The sequence below is a fragment of the Nannospalax galili genome, unplaced genomic scaffold (genome assembly GCF_000622305.1).
Source record: "Nannospalax galili isolate Female #2095 unplaced genomic scaffold, S.galili_v1.0 scaffold213, whole genome shotgun sequence".
Taxonomy (NCBI): Eukaryota; Metazoa; Chordata; class Mammalia; order Rodentia; family Spalacidae; genus Nannospalax; species Nannospalax galili.
In genome coordinates this window covers 2893087-2901087 of record NW_008335195.1, presented here as the reverse complement: position 1 = coordinate 2901087, position 8001 = coordinate 2893087, and the positions used below count along the sequence as shown (strand labels likewise).

At 48.2% G+C, this 8001-nt stretch overlaps 1 protein-coding gene and 1 long non-coding RNA gene across 2 annotated transcripts in view; one reads left to right on the top strand and one right to left on the bottom strand.

Moving 5' to 3' along the window:
- Positions 1–6794, bottom strand: part of LOC115069742 — a 20571-nt gene extending 13777 nt beyond the window's left edge. The window contains exon 1 of the long non-coding RNA XR_003848979.1: positions 6570–6794. This is a non-coding gene — a long non-coding RNA (uncharacterized LOC115069742). The remainder of the gene's footprint in view (positions 1–6569) is intronic.
- Positions 6741–8001, top strand: part of Leo1 (LEO1 homolog, Paf1/RNA polymerase II complex component) — a 31751-nt gene continuing 30490 nt past the window's right edge. Inside the window, exon 1 of the mRNA XM_008829766.3 lies at positions 6741–6851. Coding sequence (XP_008827988.1) covers positions 6794–6851 — 58 coding nt within the window. The 5' untranslated portion in view covers positions 6741–6793. The remainder of the gene's footprint in view (positions 6852–8001) is intronic.

The window sequence follows — 8001 nt, the reverse complement described above, 5'->3', positions numbered from 1 at the left end:
AGGTAAAAAGACAGTTTCACACTCCTTTATGGTGGTCCCAGAGTGCCCATATCCCTTATTAGGTAGGGATTTGCTAAATAAAATGAAGGCTCCAATCCATTTCTCTGGGAGAGGACCTCCTGAGGTGACTGTACTGGATGCAGCCTATGTCCTATGTTTGCAATTGGAAGAAGAATGGAGCATGCACGCCTCATCCCCTCAAAAGAGACCAACCACTATCCTCAGGGACCTCCAGGCAAAAATCCCTGGAGTTTGGGCGGAAACTAATTCCCCAGGGAGAGCCATCCAACAGCCACCAATAATAGTGACTTTAAAAACTAATGCTCACCCTGTAAGAGTAAAATAGTACCCAATGACTCTCGAAGCCAGGGCAGGAATTACTAAACACATAAACCGCCTTAGGGAGTTCAGTATTCTGGTTCCATGCCAATGTCCATGGAACGCCCCTCTGTTACCCATCAAGAAACTGGGGACTAACAATTTCTGCCCAGTGCAGGTTTGAGAGAAGTTAACAAGAGGGTAGAGGATATCCATCCTACAGTGCCCAACCCACATACCCTGCTGAGCTCTCGCTCTCCGGAGAGAAGAGTGTATACTGTTTTAGAGCTCAAGGATGCCTTCTTTAGCCTGACCTTGGCAAAGGAAAGTCAACCCATCTTTGCCGGTGAGACCTGAGACCTGAACCAGGGGTTTAATGGACAACTCACTTGGATGCGACTGCCACAGGGGTTCAAGAACTCCCCCACGATCTCTGATGAGGCTCTACACCAGAACTTGCAGGAGTATTGGGCCTCGCACCCAGAGGTAAGCCTCCTACAGTATGTAGATGGCCTGTTGATTGCCACTGAAGATGAGGGCACTTGTCTTCAGGCCACCAGAGATTTGCTCCTGACCTTGGACCAATTGGGGTATAAGGTCTCCACCAGAAGGCTCAGCTCTGTGTCACGGAGGTAATGTACTTAGGGTAAATATTAAGGGATGGGCAGAGGTGGCTGTCACCAGCCAGAAAGCAAGCCATTATGGGAATTTCAAGCCCGAGATGCCGCAGACAATTGCGAGAGTTCTTAGGATCAGTGGGCTTCTGCCAGCTCTGGATACCCGGGTTCGCTGAGCTGGCAAAACCCCTGTATGAAGCCACTCGAGGGAATGAGTCATCCTTCCTATGGATTGAGACTCAGGAGAGGGCTTTTCAAGAAATTAAAAAGGCTTTATTACAGGCTCCAGCCTTAGCTCTGCCGGAGATCCATAAGCCCTATCAGCTCTTTGTTGACGAACAAGCGGGAATAGTGAAGGGAGTCCTGACCCAAATGCTCGGGCCTTGGAAGAGACCTGTGGCTTACTTGTTGAAAAAGCTAGATCCCATGGCCTCGGGATGGCCGGGCTGCCTCAGAATTATTACACCCATGGCCTTATTGGTTAAGGATGCAGATAAGCTCATGCTGGGACAGCCCCTTATGGTCACCATCCCTCATTCGATTGAGGGAGTCCTTAAAAATCCCCCCGACTGATGGATGACAAATGCTCAGTTGATGCATTATCAGTCCTTGCTCCTTAATCCCCCTCGCATCCAGTTCCTCTCTAGCACTGCTTTCAATCCTGCCACTTTGCTGCCAGAACCAGATTTTGAGGTCCTGCACGACTGCCTGGAGGTATTCTGCAGCTTACATGGGACTCGGGAAGACCTGACAGATGTTCCATGGCCCCACCCAGACTTAATTCTGTTCATGGATGGAAGTAGCTTCATTAAGGAAGGAACCAGGTACGCAGGGGCGGCAGTCATCAGTCCTTTCAGAACTTATACTCCCATAAATCCAGAGGCTCCAGAGAATCAGATGGCCATCAATATGGCTTTTGTAAATCAGGCAGCTCCAGACATAAAACAAAAACTTCAAAAGCTGGAAGGTTTTGAGGGCAAAAACCCTTTTGGGCTGATGGCGGTGGTGAACAAGGTATTTAACAATAGAGAAACCCCTGAAGAAAGACAAACTAGAGGGCTGGCTAGGATACTGTTGGCTGAAAGAGCAACGAATCCCAAATGGGGGGGACCAACCCCCTATGAAAAAGGGAACCCGAGCTCCATGACCCCCACAGGAAGGTCGGCCCTGCCTAAAAAGAGACTAGTGTGCATATTGTAAACAGCTGGGTCACTGGGCTAGGGAACGTCCTCAAAGGACGGGATCCTAGTTTTTGTAGATATATTTTCAGGATGAGTCGAAGCGTTTCCCACAAAGGGGAAAACCGCCTCAATGATGGTTAAAAAGATCATCAATGAACTAATATCAAGGTATGAACTCCCTTCTGTGATCAGGTCAGACAATGGGCCAGCCTTCATCTCTAAGGTAACTCAAGAGTTAATTAAAACACTGGGAACTAATTGGAAGTTACATTGCGCATACCACCCCCAGAGCTCAGGGCAAGTAGAGGTAATGAATCGGACCCTTAAAGAGACCTTCACCAAATTAACCCTAAAAACTGGGGATGACTGGACAGGCCTCCTACCTTTTGCCCTATACACGGTCAGAAATACCCCATATACTCAAGGCCTAACACCTTATGAAATCATGTACGGCCAACCACCCCTTTGCTTCCCAAGCTACCTTCAGATGTGCTAATTGAGTTGTCTGAATCCCAATTTCTTAAGTCCCTATAGGCCTTACAGATTGCACAAGACAATGGTTTCCCCTTGCTGAGGCACATCTACAAACTGCCACCAGCCCAACTGCATGGATTCAAGCCAGGAGACCTTGTTTGGGTGAGAAGGCACCATAAGGAGCCCCTCAGACCTTGATGAAAAGGGCCACACATCATGATCCTCACCACCCCTACTGTGGTTAAGGAGGCTGGTGTCTGGACCTGGATACATCACTTGCATCTAAAGCCTCCATCAGAAGATTGGTCAGACCAAGTTGACAAGAGATGGAAGGTCACACATGTAAAAGACAATCCTCTCAAGCTAAAACTCTCTGCCACACCATAAGCCTTGTTGCTTTTTATTTTTTATAGAGCCTGCCCTAGCTAACTCCCCCCATGGACTCCAAAACCTCACCTGGGTAGTTAGTAGCACATTCACTGAAAAGATAGTGAAAATCTCCTCCCGCCTGGGACCTCCAGGCACCTGGTTCCCCAAGATTACATTCGACCTCTGTGACCTGCTTGAAGGGGCTTGGGAATCGTAACCCCATCAGGCACTGTAAATTATGCTTGCCAGTCTCCCCTCAGCCGAAACACCACTTCTATGTTTGCCCAGGCAACAATGGTGACTGAAGAAGTACCTGTGGGGGCCAGGGGACTATTTCTGTGCTTCATGGAGCTGTGTGTCTACTGGATATATTAACTGGGCTGCCCCCGACACTACCGACTTGATCCAGGTAACTGCGGTCCCGGGCCTAACCCTTTGGTGAAACACCAGATCAAGGCAATTCAAGGGACCCTGTTTCTGCTCTAGATGCAACCCTATCTCCTTGAGTTTCACCCCAAAAGGAAAGGAACTTAAAAACCTACAAAAACGGATTGATGGGCGAACTTGGGGCCTCAGGTTATACACCAGGGATTGATCCAGGAATACTTTTTTCAGTCCGTCTTCAGGTGGGTCCAGTCATGGGGACCCAGATGGGGCTGGCTTGGACAGTGTTACAGCCTATATGATGACCAACACTGGCCTTAACTATTTTTAAATCTGATGAGAGGCCAGCTCCTAGCCAAATTGTCTGACTGGATAAAACTGCTACTTTGCTTACACCTAGATCCATACCCCCAGAGATCCAACAGGTCCAAGAGCCCTTGCAACCATCCCCTGGGCTTACGAACTTCCTAAATGCCACCTTCATTGCTTTGAATAATACTTCCCCTAACCTTACTATCCATTGCTGGTTTTGCATGGATCCGAGCCTTCCCTTTTATGATAGGTTAGCTCTCCCAGGAAATTATGTTGTCAATTTTGACCCCAGTGCCTGTAGACTTCCCCCACCTACAGGGAGAAGGGAGCTTACCCTTACCCAAGTGTATGGAAAAGGGCTATGCATGACTCCCTCACATAAAATTGTTCCCCCTTCTTACCAACATCTATATAACTCTGTTCAAGAGACAAGGGGCTTCTGCACCTAACCCATATACGGTTCCCCCCAACTCCACTTGGTGGGCCTGCACCTCTGGCCTAACTACATGCCTCCACTCCTCCATTTAAACCAGACTGGGGATTTTTGTGTACTAGTGCAGCTGGTTCCCCATCTATATTATAGAACAGACATAGAAATGGAAACCAGAGTCTCAGAAGAGTCTAGACCTCATAGGGCCATAGGAACCACTGCAGTTGGCTTGTCTACTCTACTCGGGGTCAGGGTAACCACTGCAACTGGTCTGGGGGCTTCAGCGCTAGTCCAGCATAAAAATTATCACCTTCTTAGACAGGCCGTAGACATACAATCATTAGAAACATCTATCCGCCACCTCAAAGACTCTGTATCCTCTCTAGCTGAGGTAACCTTACAAAATAGGAAAGGGCTGGATTTACTTTTTCTAGAGAAAGGAGGACTCTGTGTTGCCCTAGGGAACAGTGCTGTTTCTATGTTAAACTCTCAGGAGTTATAAAACAGTCTTTGGCTGAGGTCCATAAAAGACTTAAGGAAGGAGAAAACAAATGACTAAATCAACAAAATTGGTACGAATCCCTGTTTGACTGGTCCCCGTAGTTAACAACTTTGATCTCAGCAATAGTCGGACCTCTCCTCTTACTCCTATTAGCAGTCACCTGTGGCCCCTGTATTCTTAATGCCTTCCTCAAATTCATCCGAGAACGGATACAGACAGTCCAACTGATGGTACTGCAGTCGCAGTATACTCATTTAAATCGAGACCCCCCCCCAAACCTTACGACAATATAGAGATGGTTCCACCGCCCTAAATGCGCTAACCGCTTCTTTCTGCTTCTGTAATTTGCTTGGCTTAAAGATTTAACCCTTGCCATAACTCTAGGGGGAAATGAAGAGCCAGAATGCTCTGACTCCCTTTTGGCCAGCTTGTTTAGACAAGCCCAGACAAGCTCAGGCATATTATACATGTAAAAGCCTTATAAGGTATGAACAAAAACTTCTGACTCTAAAAGATACTAGTCAGCACATTCCAATGCCTGAAGACAGCCCCTACCAATCAAGACTTTCCCCGTACACAGGATATGGGGACATCCAATTATTTTAAAAAGATGCTTGGCACTCGCGGGTTTCTGTGGAGAGCCCCACTAAAAGCTCCTGCCTGCTATTGTTCAGGGCCAACCTCCATCTTTGGCTCATGAAGTCTGTGCCCGGCTAGCCATCATTTGGTTGTTGTCTTTTTTTTTACTTTAAATTCTTGAATAAACTTTTTGTATAATCTTTTTGGGTATCTGTGAGAATTATTCTCGATTCTCAAACCCTAACATTTATTACTTTAAAATTAATTTTTTTAAAAATGAATTTTTAAAAATCTGCTTTAATTACTAATTCGGTAATATCAATAGCCTAACCTACATAATCAAAAAAATCGTTTTTAAGAGTTTTGCTATGTATCCCAGGCACTCCTTGAACATTTTTGAAAAATTTATTATGTGTATTGCCTGCATGTATGTAAGTGTACCCGTGTCCTTCAATGCCTATGGAGGACAGGACATCGGATCCCCTGAAACTGGAGTTATTGTTGGTTGTTAGCAGTCATGTGGGTGCTGGGACTTGAACCCCAGTCTTGGGCAAACAGCCAGTGCTCTTAACTGCTGAGCTAGCTCTCCAGCTCCTGACTCTTGAACTTATGTAGGGCCCAGGCTGGCCTTAAATGCTCAGCAATCTTCCTGCCTCAGCCTCTCTGGTGTGTTGCGTTTATGCGTGTACCAGCATGTCCTGCTAGCAAGAGTCCTTAGTATCTCCCCCCTACCCCCAAAGTAGTGTAGATGGAATTTGCGGCCTGACAAGAGACATGCAAGGACGCTACCAAAGCTATGTTGTGTGTGTTCATGTCCCTAGAGGCCACAGGTTGACTTCCGGTGTCTTCAATGGCTCTTCACTTTTTTGAGACAGGGTGACTCACAAAACCTGGATCTCCCTGACCGCATGGATCCCAGTGCTGGGGTTATAGACGTTGGGTCTGAGCCCGAGTTTTAAGTAGGTACTGGGGATCCAAACCCAAGTCTTTATGCTTGCAATGCAAGTCATTTACCCCCTGAGCTATCTCCCCACCCCACCCTTTAAAAAAAAAAACAAAGGGGTTTCTTGTATCCCAGCTAGCAACTATAACTCCAATCCTAGAAGCCCTCTTCTGGGCACTACGGGCGTTGCATACACGAGTGCACTATGAGGCAAAACATTTGTCTTTTACAAAAGAAAAGAAAGGAAAGGAAGAAGAGAGAGAGAGAAGGAAAGAGAGGAATGAAAAAGGAAGGAAGGAACAAAGGAAAGAAAGAGGAGGGAGGGAGAGGAAGGAAGGAAGGAAGGAAGGAAGGAAGGAAGGAAGGAAGGAAAGGAAGGAAAGAAAGAAAAAGAAAGGGCCTTCCGTAGATACCCAAGCACTTGAGGCCGCTGGTACTAAACTATTGAGGGGGTGCTCACCCAAGCTTTGACTGGCCGGCGCCCGGAACCGCCCACGGAGCGAATTCCCGCCCACTAGCGCAGACATCACAGGGTGGAGGCCACCAAGTGCATGCGGAAACTTGGTCATAGAGGTAATGGAGGCTTTTGTGCCTGTCTTTGCGACACTGTCGTGTCGTGCTCCGTCGGCTGGGCCGTAAAGCACGCGTGGAGCCGCCTCCGCGGAGGCTGCCGATCTAGCTGCCATGGCGGACATGGAGGACCTCTTCGGGAGCGACGCCGACAGCGAGGCGGAGCGCAAAGGTGCGGTGGGCGCGGGGGCGGGGGTCTCTGCGGACGGCCGCTCAGGGCGCCGATTGTCTTTCCGGCCGGAGCGCGGCGCCGGGCACCAAGTCGCCCCCTCCTTCCCGCCAGCCCAGCGCCCCCTGCACGCCGGGCGGTGCCAGCTCTCCGGGGAGCCGCTGCGGAGAGGGACGCAGAGTCCGCACCCCGAGGGCGGGGGGCCGCCTGGGCTCGTGTGGAGCGGGCAGAGGGCGGGCAGCTCCACAGGCCGCCTTGGGCCTGTCTTTCCAGCCTTGCACACCTCCCACAGAGTCGGGGTGGCTGTAAATGAGTGGAGACAGTGCTCTGTATGGAGCACGGCTCGGGGGACAAAACACCCTTCTGAGTAGAACAGGAGTGCGGTGTTGGGGAGGCTAAAGGCGTTCATGAGCAGTCTTGGAGGGATGTGTGTGGAGGTACGCATACGGCTAGGCCCCGACGATGCAGTGTTCTTGGAGAGTCTGCAGAAACCCCACCGTCTCCCGAGTGTGTGATCTAAGAACGGATAAGCATGTGGGGCCAGAGTTTGGAGAGAAGAATGGATTTGGTGATTGAATGAGTGAATGAATGAGTGCTTGCTTATGGTGCATGGAAATATGGATGGAAGTTATTGGAACGAGAACCAGCCGGGCTCAAAGTAGCCTATGTATGCATTTTTACTTTTCTTCCATTTTCACCAGCTCCAGTTTATTTGTAATTACTGTACTGAAGGGAGCAGCAGGTAGCGGTACAGAGAGCTGAACTTTACTGTGATTAACAGGTCTAATCAGGATAGGCCGGGGAGATGCCTGTATACTAACTCCTATTCCTCTACTTTTGCTGGTGTTTTTTTTTTTTCCTTGTTTAGTCCTGTCTATATCTTTTCACTACACAGTTCTATGTGAACCTTTCCATGATTTTCATAAAGTTGTTCATTCAGTAAGTATTAATCCCTGTCATTTTCTAGCTAGTTCACTACATTTTGGAAACATAATCATGATCATAATCATCTCCACCATACATGAATGCTTAGTGCATGTTTGATACATAATTGAATGAATAGAAGTATCATTTAGTGAGATGCACCCTGTAGTGCTTTCCTCTTGCAACACAATGTATGGGGAAGTGATGTGTGGAAATGATTGCATTTTAG